Here is a 19,755-nt window from a genome sequence, read left to right as displayed (position 1 = left end):
TTAAAATATCCATAAAAACCACAATTCCCAGAGGGCCTTGCCCCTTCACGTTTGGAATCTGAAAAGCCCCAATTGCCCTCTAGACATTAAGAGGTTAATTCAGGAGTATGCAGTAGTTGGGAGATATTCAGGGTTAGAAATACCCTCTACACCGGTCAAATTTCCATTCCTGGAAATCAGGAGGATATCTGGCTTTAGCAGAAAGTAGTCTATTTAAGTGTACTTCAGTATATTTAGTCTATACTAAAAGTATGGCAGTATACTTGAAGTTGACTTCCTATATCTGTATATATGTTCCGATTTATTCTGAAGAAGTATTCAGTCAGTAGACCTCCACCACTATACTATACGCACATGGTAAGTACTAGTATACTTGTACAACTGGGTATCGGGACGAGTATAGCAAGTATACTACAGGCCATATATTTAACGTGTTTCAATTTACTCTGAAGAAGTATTAAGTTCGTATACTTCCAATACTATATGTAAATGATCTGTTTAGCATACTTTTTAAGTTCATACTTATACTAAAGCTTAAAAAAACCTTCAAATGTACTACTTTTTGCTAAGGGTGAACTAAACAGTGTTTAGACGGAACACAATAACCTAAAGCAAAAAATGAGTTAAATATTTTAAAAATAAAATGTATATTTGCTAAAAGCCATAGTATAATTAGAGATATAAACGAGGTTAACTCTAGTACAAACATTAAATAAAAACAAAATCTGTATCACATCTGGTCACGTGACCCACTGGTTTCTGTGGTGACCACAAGAATGGGGAAATTTCTTGCAGTAGGTGGCAGAATGGAGCCAGCAGATGCCATGGATGTTTGTTTACTATCCTGCTTCAGGGCAGGCGGTCTCTCTTCCTTGTAGCAGGCAGCTAACCTTCGTTCCTGCTGACAGCAGACTTCTTCTGGCCGGATTTGTGTTCGCCCGTGTCAGCTGACGTTAGCATGGGAGCTAACACTTAGATTTCGTGGTGAATTTGCGTTTGTTATCGTTGTGTATGTTGTTGTAGGGTTCGTCCTGTCAAAACGGATACCCCTTTTTTTTAAGCCGGAACACAATGAGATAAAAATAACATTGTTGAGGAAAGCAACATTCTGAGCTGCTGTGTTAGCTAGCGGCTAAAGGAACGGGTCTACATGCAAAGACTTTTGAAAAACAGTTTGCGGCTGTGCAGAGCGGAATGTTTTTTATTCTTTAGGTTGTGAGAACTTTCGGTGGACGGTCTCTCTGTCAGCTACCATAAATGCTGATTCAATGGCAAAAACCGAGCAGGGCAATGGACTCGAGATGCGTGGCGGTCCCCAGAAGTTGACAGAAAACGGGAACGCCGGTTCTTCGGCCCCTGACCCAGAGGTGAACGGAAACGTCACCGAGGACAAGCAGGTGGACAAGTACGGGTTCATAGGAGGCGCACAGCAGACCTCCGGAGAGCTGTAAGTGGACTAAAACAACGTTTGTTGTGTCATCTTTCTGATTTCAAGACGATCAGGTGACTGTCTGTCTCAGTGTCTGTCTTCTTCCGTGTCAGATTCTCGCCTAACGTGATGTAATCTTTAATTTTAAAGTGTATGCCTTATTGACCCCCCCCCCCCATTATATAATGAGCAGCAAAAAGGGGGAGTTTCTATCCTATAAAAAGTTGAATGGGGCCAAACTGCAGGCCATGGGGATGTCAAAGTTTTCTTTTACAACTGCACATACAGGTCTTCCTGAAGCCAAGGTGTGTCCACCTGCGGCCTCCCGCCCACAGGCATCCATCACCTCCACCCTGCTTCTGTTGTTTCGCCTCTATTTCGTAAATAACCTAAAAAAGAACCACAAAAACTTAGATCAATCAGTTGTCGTCAAATTAAAAGAAAGGTGATGACCTTTTAGTTATTGGCACAGGCCTTATTTATTCGATTCCCAGACTTTCTTTTTTTTTAAATTAAATATATTTGTTGTTTCAAATGAGTAACTTCCTATACTGCAAACTAAATAAAGTAATGAATAAATGTATGTGCCACCAAAGCCAATGTTATTTAAGCCCATGTGTACTCAGCCCCACTGTGGGGTGCAGGTAGAATATCAGGGATGGGGAGGGGCAGCGGGTGTCCCTCCGAGCCCCTAAAACGCTTCCAAAACCAGTTCATCTATCCATAGATCTATATTCTCCTTTGATCTATTTAATAGAGTTTCATATTGAAGACTCTTCCTGACACTAGCATCTGCCTTTACCGGGCTTGGGACGGGCACAAGCAGGACACTAGTTTGTTTGTTTCTGGAAAATTGTACAGCCATGACTGCATTAAAAAATGTGTTTGAACACGTTCATTTTTAAAGTCAAATATATTACACTGGACTGTACAGGAAGTGTTTGTGTCACTATGTGAGAACAAAAATTCTCATTTTTAACACTAGTTAAGGATCTTTGCTGTGTAGTGCTGCAGTGAAGTGAATCAGGCCAAAGTTCCCACAGCTTCCTGTTTTCTTTATAAAACTCTGCTGATGGCATCTGTTCTGCGGCTTTGTTGCACCGTTTATTTTGGGGGGCGGGTTTCTGCTTGAACTAGGCAAGGATGAGCCTCATTCTGACTGATGTGACTATGTGGTGTTTGTCTACATATATTTGGTTCTTTATGTCGACAGAACTGAAAAACTTCCCATTGAGGTTTTGAGGCAGCGAGAAGCAAAATGGCTGGAGATGCTCAACAGCTGGGACAAATGGATGGCCAAAAATCACAAGAAGGTCTGCTTTAAAAAAAAAAAAACTCAGACCTATCTCTTTTAGTTACTTTTTCTGTTTTAAAAGTAGCTGTTTTTGTGTAAATTTACAGATAAAGGAGCGTTGTCAGAAAGGGATCCCCCCATCTCTCCGGGGTCGGGCCTGGCTCTACCTCACCGGGGGCAAAGTGAAAAGAGAGCAGAACAAGGGAAAGTTTGAGGTGAGGCATGAAAATATAGTATTTTTTTATTAAGTTTGACCCCTTTTTTATTGATAACTTCAAGCATTAACCTCACCTGCTCATGAAAACTATAAGAGGAGCTACAATTAAAAGTAAAAAAAGCCCCAATGTGTCGGTGTGTCATAGAAACGATGCGTTTAGTTTCTGTGCTCGTCATGAAATCACCAGTCTGTTTTATTCTCAAAATCTTAAAAGCATCACAAGTTCTCCTTCTTGTTAAAATGAACTCCCCTGAATCCGTGTAATCATTACTCTTTCTCTCAGAGTGAACCATTAATGCAAGTTTTAGACGGATCCTTATCTCCTCGCTATCGGACTACAACTGTTGTAGTCCTAAAAGAAATTAAGGCAAAAAAGAGGGGAAAACAAATTAAAATGAAAAACAAAAAACAATATATCACAAAACAAAAAAAATCACAAAAAGCAAAAAAAAATATATGTATATATAGATAAATCTTCTAAAAAGAAAGTCATAAATCCATTTGATTGACCACACCCACAGTGTGAGCGTCCTGGTCACCCACAGACTTTGCTGCTTTCTGCCCAAAGTTATCGTCGAGATTGACTCACAAACAAAAATAAACTGTTCATACTGGTCAATATTGAAGATTTCCCCAACATCTTGCTCTGTAATGTTTGTCGTGACGAACACATAAACAAATCGGATCATGTCTATGACACGGACACTTTGGAGCTTTTCAAAAATTTGAACAAAAAAAACGTTTTTTTTTTGTATTAATGGAAAATTCTTCCATTCCTTTTCCTGTCAAATTGTTTATTGCTTAGATAATTTTTGACATTAAGTAAGTAAACATTTGTGTGGGAAAAAAAAACCTCAGAGCTAATTAATATTAATAATAAAAAGATGATCAAATCTGCAAGTTAGAAATTGCAGCTGAAAATATTCATTTTTTGAGTCAAACTCAGCTACATTTTTCGATTTAGGGTTAAATTGTGTAGGAATAAATGCAGAATTTTAGCCTGCCACCAAAGCTGAGCAGAGTTGTGTGTTTTAGGAGTTAGACAACAAGCCTGGAGATCCAAACTGGGTTGATGTCATTGAGCGAGACCTTCATCGACAATTCCCCTTTCACGAAATGTTTGCAGCAAGAGGCGGTCATGGGTACATGCAGTCCTTTGAAGAGCTGTTGTTTCAATTCCTGTGTAGCAGTGGTGAGTGGGTCCTGAAGGCGGTTTGTTGAATGTTTTCGTCTGCAGGCAGCAGGACCTGTTTCGAGTGCTGAAGGCTTACACCCTGCATCGGCCAGAAGAGGGTTATTGTCAGGCTCAGGCTCCCATTGCTGCCGTGCTGCTGATGCATATGCCAGCTGAGGTGATGATTCAGCTGTTCATGATCTCATCCTAAGTAGTCTAACGTGTTATTCCCTAACTCACCATGGCTCTTTTTACATCCGCTATCTTCCATCTGACGCTTTCACTTCAAGCCACAGTCTAATAGGGTTTTTTCTTGGTTTTATTTTTTTGTCTTCATCTCTTAGGATGCATTTTGGGTTCTTGTTCAAATCTGCGAGAAATATCTTCCTGGATACTACAGCAAAGAGTTGGTACGTCATGGGAAGAGGTCGCAAACATTAAAATGTAATCATGCACGCTAAGTAAGCTTGTCATCCAAATACATTTTTTTAATGAAGCTTTGGCTTCATTTTAGTGCCTCAACATTTATTCAACAGGCCGGTGTGTCAAAGTTGTCGGGCGAGTACGCCTTGCTCAACATAGAGTGGCCTAAAAACAAACGATAATCAGATTAGGCAAAGAGATAGGAGACTATTCTCTGGCTGGTGGCTGCTATTACATCTCTCCTCAACAGGAGGCAATCCAGCTGGATGGGGAGATCTTGAATGCTCTGCTTCGAAAGGTGTCTCCTGTTGCCCATCGTCATCTGAAGAATCAAAAGCTGGATCCTATCCTGTATATGACTGAGTGGTTCATGTGTGCCTTTTCTCGGACTCTGCCGTGGGCGGCAGTGCTGCGAGTCTGGGATATGTTCCTGTGTGAGGGTGAGGCAACACACAGCCCCTACAGAAATGAGATAAAAGAACTTCAGGCTCTAATCAAGCAGAGAACAATCTGATGTTGGGTTCAGAAAAGTAGTCCTAACTAGCCTTTTTATTTAAGGAAAAAGATGTTAAATAGCAAGCCAACAATTTAGTCATTCGTTCATCTTCTAAAGCCGTTTTGTCCCTTTCGGGGTCACGGGGTGGCTGGAGCCTATCCCAGCCACTCGTGGGTGAAGGCAGGGGACATCCTGGACAGGTTGCCAGTCTGTCGCAGGGCCACAAATTCCAAATCCATGCAGACTCACATTCACACCGGGGGACAATTTAGAGTAACCGATTAACCCATGAAGCATGTTTTTCGCACGGTGTCCCCAGAGAAAACCCACACATGCACAGAGAGAACATGTAAACTCCACACAGAAAGGTCCCCTGATGGTGTTCTGGTTCAGGTCCCCCAACCGGGACTTGAACCAGGGGCCATCCCCCTAACGACCGCACCACTGTTTTGTTTTGTCCATGAAAATGCTGGATTTAAGAATTGATGTTTTGAAATGAGAATGGAAACTATTAAAAAAAATGTTCCAAACAACAATAAAACAAAATAATCTAACAATTACACAAACATTTTTAAAATATATTATTTTTTATTATGTTGTTAAACAAAAATAAATGGAATTACTGGACATCTTTTCTTTCATTTTCCTTATTATAACAAGAAAAAATATAGCAACTTTGTTGTTAGTAAGGACAAGGATTTTTATTTAAATTGCACTTTTGTCTTTAACAATAGTACCTACTCTTATGGCAAATGGGAACCTAATATTAAAAATAAGGGATTGAAAAGCATCAAATTGTCTTAAATCTGTAGCTAATGGGTTTACTTTTTTTTTTTGGGGGGGGGGGGGGTGTACTGCATCAATGCATTATAGTCACCAAAGAAGAAGAAAATGCTGTCATTAAGTTGTAAACTGGTTTTACATAAATTCTTACCAGGTTCTAATTAGATTATGTGCAAAAGAAATGAGAATATATATATTAGATAATACCTTATGACATGATTCCAGCCTCCAAAATCAAGATCTAAAAGTTCATGTAATTGTTCTCAATATCCTAATTTACACTGAACATTCTCATCATCACAACAGGGTTCTAATCAGATGCATGTTGTCATATGTGGCGCTCTTTTTAGGAGTGAAGATACTCTTCAGAGTGGGCCTGGTTCTGCTCAAATGCACGCTAGGATCCCAAGAAAAACTGAAGGCCTGCCAAGGTTTCTATGAGACCCTGGAATTGCTCCGGACAATAAAGCCCCAGTACATGAATGAGGGATTCTTGGTCCATGAGGTACAGTAAAAGCAGTTACGTTTGTGTGTTTCTCTTCATTCCTCCAAGGCTGTGGAAAAATGATTTAAAAAATGAAAACTCTTGATTTCAGATCATAGAGCTGTCAGTGTCAGAGAAAGACATAGAGAAGGAACATCTCGCTCAACTGCGGCGCTGGAAGGAGAACCACGGAGAGCTGACTTGTAAGTCCCCTCCAAGGATGCATGGTGCAAAGGCCATAATGGCTGCCGAGCCACCCAGCCGACTGGATCTGAGACAGAAACCCACCATCATCGTGGAGTCCCCCCTAGCGTCCAAAACAGAGGGGTTTCGAGAAGAGGAAACCAGAAAAATCAGAAAGACTGTACAGGCCAATGACCCTCCAACAGCTGTGCCACCTAAAGAATTCGCTGATACTTACCAAACTCACAGCCAACCCGTGCCATTACTGAAACCTACCACCTTACAGGTGTCCAAAGATAGCCTGAGTAGTGAAGAACACGACACGTACCTTTAGGGGGCCAACGTTTGCATCCGTTTACAAACACAAATCATTCCATGCTGACACATATTAGCAGGAAACTTTACAGGTTTTGTGTGTCAGCATTCACTACGTAGCTGGGAACTTCACATTTAATTTAATAACACTCCACTTCCATTATCCAAGCTGCTGCCGAGTATGAGAGTGATTTGGACCTTCTGATGAGAATGTAGTCATAAAAATTGACAATGAATTTGTGTGAAGCTTTGAAAATTTCATCTCAACACATCCATGTATCCATCCAAGGTCTTGCGAGGACATAGGTGAGTTTTCAGTAGATTGACTGATGCATAGATTTTAGAGCAGCTACCACCTCCTCCTGCATTTCCCTTTTGCAAAGGAGAGCTAGTTTGGATTTAGATTTACTTTGTCACTACAGATAAGCTTTTTTTCTAGTGCACCTTCAAATAGCAGTCTTCCGTTTGCCTTTATTATCCACTACATTTGTCTCAAAGGGTTTGTCATTCTCGCACATTACGGTTAGTGCTCCACCAGAAGCATGTCATTACCATCTTCGAACACAAGGGGGCGATCTGACATTACTATTATTATTATTATTCTGCTTGTGCCATAACCAGGTGGAGAAAATAAACTGACATTTAGAGAATGAAGGAGTAAATTGTAAGGATATTTTTGCCATTAAGCCAAAGATTTGTAATTCATATTTTGAGTAAATGTATATGGAAGTATAATCGCTTGTTACTGATTGTTTTCAACTTGAAAAATGAAAGAGTTTATATATTTTTGTTGATGGAAATTTGAAGGATGATTATGCTGCTTTTGTAAAATCAAAAATAAAGGTTTTTGGTTACTTTGAGTAGAAAAAAAGAAAATTATATCACAAAACTAATACAAAAATCTACAAACCCAACATGAAGTTAAAGTCTTCTTCAGCTATGAGCTTAAGCGGTTCTCAGACTGGACAATACTTAAAGTGTAAATAAAAGGGAAGTGAACCATAAACCTTTGATATACATGTATATTCTGAATATTGGTCTTCATGATGCAAAAAAACAAGTTACAAAAGGAAGCTTTACTGTCCATGAAACTGTCATAAACAAATCCTGTTGCAGCTACAAGCTGGAATCTTTTAATCTTCTCTTTTTTTAATCTAAATGTTGTGGAAACGGTAGAAATCCACATTAAAGTGCATAAGCTAAATTCTCCATGTTCTTATCCATGCATATTGTTAAATCTGCAGATTTATTCAATTAAATAAGTTTTTTATAATATTGCAGCGTGAAGAGCAGCAATTTAGGAAATTTAGATATGATACTTTTTATCAGCACTGTTTTAAATACCTAGAAACCTCAGATGGTTAATTAAATAACACATGTCAAAAAAGCCAATATTCGGCAGTCTTAAATGCCAGAAAGGGAATTTACATATGGCATATATAGAGATGTATTAAAATATTTATAATGTATAACATTCAGTTAAGATTGGGACAGCTTATTCTACGGTTGGTTCTCTTGGGTTCCATGTTTCTACAGTGGCCTCAAAGGACAAACTCCAAATTTGCTCAAAGATTTTCTCATTAATAAAGTTCCTCCCATGCACCTGCTTGGAAAGATTCATACTTTCTCAATTTCACTGCAAGATTTCATTGAATCCTATCGGCGTTTACTTAACACGTAGTTTGTGCTCAAGAAGTCAAGCATTTACTAATTATAAAAAGTTTCAACATGTGTACAGTACACAACCCAAATTTTGAATTTAATCGTTTCAACGTAGAAAGTGTAGATTTTAACCCTACATAACCATTCAAATCATATTCAATAGACACATTTCCAAGACTCCTATCTCATTATCATGAAGAGAAAACCTAAGTGCGTAACTTGGTCTGTGATTTTTGCCTTGTAGTTCATCATCTTTCCACTAGGGGCAGGAGAAGGGCTTTTCCTATTTATTTCAAAATGGCTACTTCCATGAAATGTCAAAAACAGTTTTGGCAGGAAAGGTTTTATCAATTTTCAAAATTTAATCTTGAGAATAACTCATCTATTGTTATTCATTTTTAAAGAACTACTAGTTGTATAGAAAAAAATGCTAAATTTGTTAATTCTTGTTTATAATACATTTACACCATGTTAACCCCTGTGCTATCTTAGGCACTTTGACATTGGAAGTTGAGTCATCTGGACCCCACTAGACAGTGCGCTGAACCTTTTTTCTTCAATGATTTGTGATCTTCACTGGTGTCCATGGATTACATGAAATCTTTCCACCTTTATCCACCTTTGTCATGGTAGGGAGAACACGTCAATGCAAGGGTGGGGTCACCTGGACCCCATAGTATAGTACAAGGGTTAAAAATGTCTGGATCAAATTTGAGACGGTGTGTGAACAAGGTATCTTTTGTCCCGAACACTAATGTCAATAATTTTCCATCTTAAACTAACATTATTGTGGAAAAAACCCAACGGATCATGATTATAGTATATATCGAATAAAAAAATGATATTGTAACATATTTCAAGGATTTTGTTATGAGTTAAAAAAAAAAACACCTTTCCGGTCACTTTTTTTTTAATCAATACTTTGATGTAATGGGCTTTCAGGTTTAAAAGCCTAAAAACAATTTGACCATAGCATATTTGTAGTTTTCAGAAGTTGAAAACACTATTTATGTCTTTGCCTCCAGAAGAAACAAAATGAGACGAGGAGAAGGGCAGCACAGACGAGGGCGAACATTTGAATACACCCTGTGTTATCATTCAGCACCCTCGCCACCGCCTGCCCTCCCTCACCCTCGCAGCAGCACACTTCCTTGGACACCTGTTTCTGCAGCTCTTTCAGCTCTTTGAGGAATTTGCATCTCAAATAGGGTAAATTCCCACAGCACCTTCTAAAGTGTCTCATGCAGCCATTGGCCTTTGGTGTTTGAATGGAGTCCTCTGGGTGCATACAGGCCTCCTTATTCTGCCCCCCCCCCCCCCCCCCCCCAGCAAAATTCAGCTGTCCTCCAAGAACATGACAGCCTAGAACCTTCTCAACATTCCAGTTCAACCAGTCTGGAAAAATTCAAGACTGATGGAGATTATCTTTATGTAATGTTTACCCTCCTCACGTTAATGGTGCTCTATGTTTAGTGCTTTCAAGGAGTAACAGAAGTCTTTCATTAAGCATTCTCAACAATCAGATAAGATTGTAAACATCGTCAATGTCGTGTTGAAGCTCCTCCCAAGGAGTCATTTGTGGGGGGGTTTCACCCGATAACTGTCATCATGACGTCTTTACGTTTGTCCCTCCTCATCTTATTTCGTCAGTCATATGTAAACAATGTAAGCTTGTCTGTCAATTCTAAGCCCAACTTCACCCCCTCACCTCCATTAAACCCTTTCCCTGCCCCCCACCTGACTGTCTTCTGTTGTGAATGATGCGACTTATGCCCAAACTGAGAGGCGGGTGTCCCGTGTGACCGTCTTTGTGGCTAATCTGCAGAAAAGGAGACGTGACCCAGACGCGACCTCATGACCGCTCTTTAGAAAAGAACTGAGCAAACTTTTTTTGTACTTTGAGATATTGCTGGGTTTCAGAGCATCATCTTACTCTTTCTTTTTTTTTAATTAAAATTTAAAGTAAAAATAAATAGGGTAATGGAAATTCACTACAGACCTTCTAGCAGACAAATGCTTCAAAAAATTGTTAAACAAAACACACCAAGGGCTGTCTTGGCCAAAACTTTACATAGTGACCAAATCCTGATTCAAGTTTGCCAAATGAAGAATATTTAGTACATCCATAGTTGAATCAATGTGCAACTGTTGAACCTGAATTTATTTGATGCAAGTGTGTAGATTTCTTAAAAATGTTATTTAAAACAAGCAAAAGATCCATCAAAGCTTAGTTAAATTTTCGCATTTTAATAATTTAAAAATTTCAAAAATTCAACATCGTTTTTTTATGACCACATTTTCTTAGGTGTTATAATTTGGTGATCTCTTCAGCTTACCAAAACAAAATGTACACTTTTAATGTACATAACACCAAAAGTTTTGCCTTTTTTAAAAAAAAAATGTGTAGTGCCCATAAATGTGTATGTGAACAAATACTTCACATACCATATTTGTTTATGCACTTCCCCCTCATAAGAGGGTGGAGGTGGATGATCTCACAATGCCATATGTGGGAAGCGTCTGGGAGATTACAGTCTGGCATCATGGGCTGTAAAGCTTCTCAAAGATTTTTGGTGACGAGGACTGAGAGTCTGCAGCTTTATCCCCCACCTGCCACAATCCCCCCACCCCCAATTATGCCTTTAACCCAATGGGCCAATTTGGAGACATAAAGGTCAGGTCTCAGAAAGCAAAATCTCAGTAGAAGGATGTTTTATGGATTTTGTCTGATTTATGTTTATAGGGTTCTAAAGAACTACAGACGTTAGTCAAGACAGTGGAAGGTGTTCATACAATTGAGGGTGAATGAACGTGCTACAGTACATCTGTAAAATGACCTTACTGATGGAATTAAATATATATAAGTAAAATTCTTCAGAGGAGCAACACTGTGCAGAAGGGATGTGGGATTTTTGCTTAAAAAAGGATTCAAACTGTTGCAAAAACTAGGGATGGATTGGGTTTGTACAAAATTAAACACAAAAAGCACAAAATTCTGTGCTTGATCCATTGGTTTTTTTTAACTCTTCTTATTAATAGAATTATAAATTCTGTTGAAATTAAATAAACTTGATTAAACTTTTAAACAAGAACATAAATTTGTGGAGGGAGCAGCACAGCATGTAGGTTACACCCACGAAAAATTGTTTAAATAACTGCCAGTATTGAACATCTTATGCCATTGATTTATGTTTGGTGGTTTGGATGATTAAAGGTTGAAGAAGCAGAGACATATTCTCATTTAGCAATCAATTCATCTGACAAACAGGAGCATCAGCAAGAATATATATGCTAACTATGGGAACGCCACTAATCTTACCGCTTTGCATTGTTGATGAGTAATGTTGTTTATCCATCAATGAAGATGCCGTCCCATCCCATCCCATCGCCTCCAACAGGTGATGTTATTCTAAGAGTGGAGCAAACAGCATCTGTCATCCTCAATGCGTTTCTCCACATTTTAACTTCATAATCTAGAATCCGGATTCACTGAACAGAACTTTCCTGTCAGTGTTCTGATTTTAGTGGACATGATGTCAAAACTGTTGTAGACGTCTGACAGTGGAGAGGCGTCACAGAAGACCTCCGGAAAGCCATAGTTTTAGCCGAGTCTGTCCCTGACCCATTAGGCAGGGACGCATTCGTCCTGAAAATCTCTTGAAGGCAAATAACAAGATAGTTGCAACGTGCATTGGAATTGTGGCTCATCAATTCAGAACTTATAACAAGAGTATAAAAACTTATAAAAAGAGTGGATTTAGTCCCTGTGAGAGCTCAGATTTTTTCTCACCGTTCAGTTGTAAGAAGTTATAGGTTTAATGTCAAGAAAAGCAGTTGGAGAGGGGAGAGCGTGGAAGTTTTGAACTGTGTTTGCTGGACAGATGGAGCTGGGTGTCCTCAGAAATATGACGAAGGGCTGGAGGCAGAAGGTTTTGAGGTGGATGAACTAAGTAAAATCCAGTGGAGGTGGGGGGTGTCAATGATGCCAACGGAAGATGATCTATTCAGGAGGACAGAGGGAGAGGTGGTGTCAGAAGTTACACTTAAATTGAGAAGCAGTGGGTAGTTGAACAACAGGTGTCATTATGAAGTCTTTATGTAATCCTGAAATGGGTGCAGCTCTGAATAGCTTATTTTTCTTAGATCTGTCATTTTCCATCAGATAAGACTTAAAAGATAGTTTCTCTTATCTTCTTTTCCCCTTGATGAATTGCTTTTTTCACATCTGTTGCTTGAGATCAGATAAGACTGAAAGACCTTTTTTTCAGTTTCTTTTATTCTCTTTAGTCTTTTTTTCATGTCTCTCACCAATTATTACTATATAAGCAGAAAAAAGTATTCATTTAATGTTTACTGTTCCCTTATAAGCTGTTTTACACAACTCCATGTGTGTATTAATGAAACACATGCTGGTCGAATCCTTCATTCTCTGTCTTGTTTCTCAAGACTCACCCACATGTTTACCGGATGTTTCTGCCACCAAATTCCCGATTCAAATGAATGAATCTCTAACAGGCCTCTGCAGAGCAGAGCTTGGAGTTATGGAGCAGAGAAACATGTAAAACATGCAGGGCAAACAGCAACCCATGCAGACATAACAGAGACAGTGCAGCGCTGGAAGTTACATTCAATTTCTGCTTGTTTACTCAGCACTGCTTCACTTCTGCAACTAGTTCTGTACAAAAATGCAACAGATGTAGAAGGACGTGTAAAGTTCATCAACGATGGTGTAATTAACACATGCATGATGTAAAGCCCACAAGTTCAACAGACTTTTTTTAGCATCTGGGCTGCACTCTCATCTTAATTTTTTAATTCAGGCTATCATAGACTACATGTTCCAGCTTCTGTTGTGTAAATAATGGTTAGAAACTGCTTTGATTGCTCATACTGTACATGCTACAGAACTAATGTTGCCTATGTTTTCTGAAAGAACGCCCAAAAACGAACAAAGTATTTTCTGGAGTCTGTTCTGGAGAGAAATAATTGTGTGTGAACAAAGTTTTTCTCAGACCTTGAGATATTCCTGTTTGCAGCCTCCCTGTGTTCGGAGAGCATCTTTGATGAAAAGTTTCAAGTAGCAGAGCTGCACGTGTGGGACAGGAAGCCGAGTGGAAGGTGTCAGGGGTCAGACAGATGCTTCGCTTAGTGGACGGTCGACAGGAAGTGTGGAACTTCTTTTATGGTTCTTCCCAGGGTTAACAGTAGCTCTGGCCCTAATGATCTCAGATCCCTCAGCTTTTTGGACACTAGGTTATGATTTGTAATGGGATATGACACTGAACACCTGTTTTTCTTCCAGCCAGGGACTACCCAATCATTTTTAGATCAAATTCCCATCTGTATGTCACATGAGTCATAATAAACTTGATTTATGTTTGTCACAAAAAGAACAAAAGGATACAAAACAGAAACTGATGATTCAGAAGGTGACTTATGAAAAGCTTTTCAACACAAAAGGACTTCTGTAATTTATCCAAAATAAAATACTATCTCAATAAAAGAATAATCAATTTTTTTTTTATGTTGGCAACAACATTTTAAAACATTACCTCTTGTAGGTATTTTACTCATGATTGTGACGCAACTGAAGTTGGTGAGTCTTCATATCAGTCACGGATCTTGAAAGGATTTCAGCGGCCCCTTCTTCTGTTTCAGTTTGATGTGAAATGCCTGTTCAAGTTCAGCCAGTTTTATGATCTTATATAATGTTCTAACATAATTTCTATCTATAGTAAAGAAGAAAACCATGTCTGTAATTAGCCTAATTTTTTTAAATCTTGGCTTTAAGTCTCATGCTTTACATCGGCCTAAGCAACGATAATTCAAGCAACCACTTTCCATGAAAAAGTCTATGTAAACTGTTGAGTTCAAAACGCTCATGTTCATGTAAGTTTTAATTCTCATTGCAAATTAAACTAGGTCTAGCTTCCACCAATCAGGGACTTGGGTTTGGTAGTGGCATATGGTTAGCTTCCTTTTTAATTTGTGGGAGTGTCAACCGTTTGAAAATTCGTCATGGAGGAGAAATGAACAATTGTGGTTTGTGCCCGGACGGTTTTATGATAGAAAAATCCTGGTGCAAAATTCGTGAGATTTTTACCAGACATTTGACACCAAGCGTCTTCCGACTGTAGGTACATGCACTTGTATCAGTTAGCGACAGTCCAGTGTAAACACCATATGCCAAAAGCGCTTTTAAACACCGGCGTTAAGCATGTTCTTGAACACGCGACACATGCCCGGGATGAATGTGTTAGTTGCTTGTCATTTCAGCAGATTACATTTATTTTTTAACAGTAAGGTTCATGTGCCACGGAAGATTGCAGGTTCGATTCCCACCTTGCCTGCAGTGTTATCCATCAGTGGGTGAATGTGTGTGTGAACGGGTGAATGGGACTGTGACTGTAAAGGGCTTTGGGCCTTCAAAGAAAGTAGAAAAACGCTATATAAGGACATGCCATTTACCATTTACCATTTAAACTGGAGCATATTTATCTGGTCGAGTAAAAGTGCTCGAGTTTGTAGCAGACAGGCTCCCATTGTCATTGCAAGTGTTTGAACATGTTTTAATAAGGAAGTGTACGGAAAAAAAAACTCTGATTGCTTTTCACTTCTTCCGGCCTCTCTTGTTTTTTTAACCCTTGTGCTGTCCTAGGCACTTTAACATTGGGAGTTGGGTCATCTAGACCCACAAGACCTTTATTTTTCAATGATTTGTGATCTTCACTGGTGTCCATGGATTACATGAAATCTTTCCACCTTTATCCACCTTTGTCATGGTAGGGATAACACGACAAAGTAAGGGTGGGGTCATCTAAGATAGCACAAGGGTTATGTGCTTTTGTCATTTAGCATGCTCAAAGAGACAAATATGCTCAAAATCTGAGCACATATCAGAGCTAAAATAGATCTTCAGCGTGGACAGTGTGACATTGGAATTTGATAATCATACAGTGTTATTTAAGTCGTAAAGTGCAGAAGAAGAGACGAGTAAAAACTGTACTCCATTCTATCTAAAGTATACTATTCCACATTTTCTGGGTGTTTCAATGCTCCTTTAAGGGCTAAAATCCACAAACTTAGCATCCCACTTCTTTAAAATGCAGTCAACAAAAAAGGGGATGGCTAACAACTACCAGTAACTTGATATTGCCATGAAATAAAACTCAAGTTGGTTTATTTTGCAAGTGGGTTATTTTAAAATCTGCATCAAGCTAATTATAATAAGCAGTTGTTACCAGGCAGTCCCTCGGAAAGTTTTTCAGCTTTACGCTTTTAAGAAAAAGAAAAGACCCCCACAGTCTCTCTTTACAAATGTTGCTTTTGAATGCAGTTGTGATACATGTGGGCTTTATATTTTTGATAATCACAAATAAAAAATAAAATAAAACCATTGCTTTAGGTAATGATGTAAATTAAAATCCACAAAAAGAAGAACGTACTTGCACTCAAAAACTGTCTGTGTGGCTTTTCACCATGCACATATGTAATAACCTTTACTCTGTCGCATGTTTTAGTTTTAATAATAATAAATCTGTTGCATTCAAAGAATTCTAACCTCTATTAGTACATATATTTCTGGAGAATTTGTGAACTTTTATTCCCTATAGTAATTTTAAATAATTCATCTTTATGCTTAGCACCAAATCTACATTTGATTCACAGTTGCAAACTTTTTTTTACAGTGCAAAGGATCAAAATAACAAATAATCTTTTTTTTTTTTTTTTTTTTACAGCAGTGAGCCCAAAATGAGTAAGTTGTAAACCTATTCTTGCCGTGAGGGTGTATTACCGTGCAGACTTGTGTTCCATGACAAGACGTATGTCTTCTAAAATTCCCCTGGCAGTGTTTGTGCTACGTGTTTATCTCCTCAGTGGGGATGTTTGCTAATTCGTTTCTGCTGTGTTAATGGTGTTTTGCACTAATTTGTATTGATCTGAAGTCACATCCTGCCATTGTTGAGTCACATCCCCACTGTCCCCTCTCTTCCTGACAATCTCGTCTTCTCTTTCCTCAGCAAGGAAACTGGGAGCTCGGGGAGGATACACAACTGGAGGGTAGTGCCGTGAGTGTGTGCGTGGGACAGATAGAGTGCTGCTAAGACCTGATAACACACTGATATTAATGGCAGGCAGAAGAAGTGTGAGTGGCTTTGGATAACACAACAGAAGCATTATCCAGAAGGGCACTGAGAAGAGAAGCCACTCTGTGCTTACAGCCAAGATCTGGAGCTGATTCATCATTTAGTTCACACTTTACGGTTTATTTATTTATCTCCAACAATAACCCAAACAACTGCCTTCTTATTTTATGCAAACCTGCAGCTTTTTAAAGAAGAACTTTAGAATTTGTCTACGGGGATATTGCAGATGCTACATGCTAGTGGCTTAACTGCAACAAACAAATTTTTATCTACCATTATGAGAAGTAACATTACCATGCAAGACGGTTAGACTTGTAACCTCACATTATCCACCCCCAGAAGTAAAAATATATATACTGTATAGGTACACTATAAATATATTTTATTGCTTTGAACAAGTATGTCTCCAAAATGCTGTTTAACTTCTCTAACAGAAAAGTAAAGCGCTCCAATGAAAATGTGGTAGCCAGTGTGTTAAAAATGTAAACTTGCTCCTGAAAGTAATTAAATGCAGAGAAATAAACAATTATTTTGTCTTTGAATAAGTTATTTTTGTCTTTTTCGTGCATTTTTTGCTGCAGAATTCGCTTTTGTGTATTGGAAACGAAGTGTCTTGAGTGTTCGTCCATTTGTGAATTAAAGAACTAAATGATGCCTTATGTCCTAGGATGACATATTTTAATGACCCATTTGTGCACAAAGTCATTGTCAAACTGTGAACCTATTTAGATATGCACTTCTTGATACCTTGCAAAGTGTAACTTTAACGATTAAAACTAATGGAACATTTTACAGTTGGATCTACAATATGTACAACCTTTTCCTCCTTGGTCACATTGTGTGGTTCAACTTATTGGGATGGAAACTCCTCTACTGAAGTAGTGAACTCTATTAAATATTTGGGTGTCTGGATTGATAAACAACTGAAATGGACTGTTCATGTAGACTATCTTTGTGGAAAACTCACCCAAAGACTCTACTTTTTGAGAAGGCTGAGGCTGTTTGGTGTCAGCTCTAAGATACTGATCACCTTTTACAATGCAGTATTGGAAAGCCTAGTGAGATACGCAATGGCAGCATGGTTTGGGGCACTAAGTGTCAAAGATAAAAATAAACTTTATAAGCTACTCAACGTAGCCCTCAGGATCTGTGGCTGTAGGGACCATCAAACATTGCAAGTCACATACTGTATGAGGAAACAACACAAATCGATTCAGATCTTCATTCATTCCAGCAGCGGTCACCCTGCTGAACAAAAACTGGTTAGTTGTATTTGCAGAGGGAAATCTGTGTAGAGCAGTTGTCCTAGAAATAACAAAATCGGTGTTCTTCTCATTTGTTTAAAGGAGCTTATGTATTTATCATGTTGGGTACCAGTCCCTAGTTTTAATAATTGTTGTAGATTAATGGAGAGTTGTTGTGTTTTTTTTGGAGGGGGGGGGGGGGGGGGGGTTGATAATGCATTTAAAAAAATAACTTTAAGCAAGGTGGTTTTAGGGTTCGAATGACATATTTTTACTATTTTTTTACTATTTTACTATTCGTGTTCTCGACTGTGAAGGTTGGCCTGGGGGAAAAAATCTGTGTACTCTGTTTTTATTTACGTATTATGTATTCGCTTTATGCTCTTTTATCATGTATGTGATGTGTGTATGATGAATGATGAAGGATGTTAGTTTGTAGCTCTGTGGCCCAGAAGAAATTTCCTCTCTGAGGACAATAAAGTTTACCTTTACCTTTATAAGCAATTTTGAAGAATTTTTTCAAGTTTTGGTGTGAATATAGGTACAAATTTCATAAGAATCATGCAAATATTTTGTATTGTAAAAAATACAATTAGGGCAATTTCTGATAGAAATAACCCTCTAGATGCTTCTCTCAAGTAATAAACATTTGTAACATCAATGTATGCTGGTTATGTACAAAATTCAGTGTAACCCAGTTGTTTCCATGGTAACAACACCTCACAAAGATTTGTCCTAACTGTGAAATTTGACTTGGACTTGCAAACAATGACTTTAGACCAATTTTGGGTCTTTTTGTGCAGTTTGTCATCACATATTAGTGCCAGTTTATGCTAATATACTGTAGCGTTCCTGTTACATACTAAAAAAAACACACAGATTGTTTAGTTGTGTGATTGTGCACACTGAGTAAGCATTGTGTGCCTTTACATGCACCACTGGGTGACCTCATAGTCATTTATAATTGAGGCCAATGACAAAAGCACATGTGCACTAAGACCTTTGGTTTAAGGTTACATTAGCTTATTGTATTGCATCCAGTGAAGTCATGGTTGTTACACGGCCTGCGCGCATGGTGCTGAATGTGTTCTCTGTGTCCATCTCACAACTTTGAACGTCTATTGACAGCTTGTATTTTATTAAGTGTGCAGTAAAGTTCAGACAGCCGCAAAATCAATAGACCAGTTCATGTTACGTTCAAGGGATCTAAGACCCTCTATCCTGCAGCATGTGGATGAGTACCCATGGTATTTGGCCTCCAATCTTTGCTGTCTTAAACACTAGAAAACATGAATAAAGTATAAAGGAAAATTGAAAAAATGAGAAAAAGATTTAGTTTGTCAACTGGCAACAGATTGAAGTGAACTTCTAACAGTGATTTGAACATAAAAGGGCATTTTCTGTCTCTTTGAACCTTATTAACGAAAAACTAAAAATAAGAGGTTCACAACAGATAAACTGGAACTCTTTATTTAATTTTTTTTTTCAAAATTTTCAGCAAACCAGCAACATCTGTGTCTCACATCACAGACAGATGAAAAGGATAAACAGCTGTTTGAAAGCTATTCGGTGACACTAGTGTTTTTTAAAGAAATTCTGAAAGCAAATTATGATGTGTTTTTTAAATGCTGCCTTTCAAAAAAGTAATTTGCAATGCAAAATGTATCATTTTTAATATGTTCATATTCTTTTATCACTTTTTTAATATTTCAAAAATAAAATACTGAAATATTTGTCAAGGGTGAGTCTGTTTTGGTTTGTATTGCTTATTTTTAGATTTGCATCAACTCCCAGTTTTTAAAAATTGTTTTTTACATTTAATTTTGAGCAAGTTGGCCGCTAAATCAAATGAAGTAATGCTAATAAGAAAAAAAACTTAAGGAAGTGGAAAAACTGAAAATATA

General features: G+C 38.3%; 1 protein-coding gene across 5 annotated transcripts; it reads left to right on the top strand.

Annotated features, from left to right (window-relative positions):
- The first annotated feature begins 125 nt into the window (after nucleotides 1–125).
- On the top strand, nucleotides 126–19,590 carry LOC101166320 (TBC1 domain family member 10A). Of its 5 annotated transcripts, none has more exons than XM_078955838.1 (10): nucleotides 126–357; nucleotides 1,213–1,447; nucleotides 2,643–2,742; nucleotides 2,831–2,938; nucleotides 3,976–4,082; nucleotides 4,178–4,292; nucleotides 4,459–4,524; nucleotides 4,788–4,977; nucleotides 6,167–6,321; nucleotides 6,413–7,674. In XM_078955838.1, the coding sequence occupies exons 2-10, from the start codon at nucleotides 1,269–1,271 to the stop codon at nucleotides 6,815–6,817; spliced, it is 1,425 nt and encodes a 474-aa protein (XP_078811964.1). In that variant the 5' UTR covers nucleotides 126–357; nucleotides 1,213–1,268; the 3' UTR covers nucleotides 6,818–7,674. The 5 variants fall into 5 exon arrangements, with proteins under 5 accessions (XP_078811964.1, XP_020563366.1, XP_011480147.1 ...); XM_020707707.3 differs by lacking the exon at nucleotides 126–357 and adding an exon at nucleotides 764–984; XM_011481845.4 differs by lacking the exon at nucleotides 126–357 and adding an exon at nucleotides 16,482–19,590 and having other exon boundaries at nucleotides 801–1,447; nucleotides 6,413–6,503.
- Nucleotides 19,591–19,755: the final 165 nt, after the last annotated feature.

This window comes from Oryzias latipes, chromosome 12 (genome assembly GCF_053564925.1).
Source record: "Oryzias latipes strain Hd-rR chromosome 12, Olatipes_Hd-rR_3.1".
Taxonomy (NCBI): domain Eukaryota; kingdom Metazoa; phylum Chordata; class Actinopteri; order Beloniformes; family Adrianichthyidae; genus Oryzias; species Oryzias latipes.
This window is presented reverse-complemented; position numbering and strand designations above follow the sequence as displayed.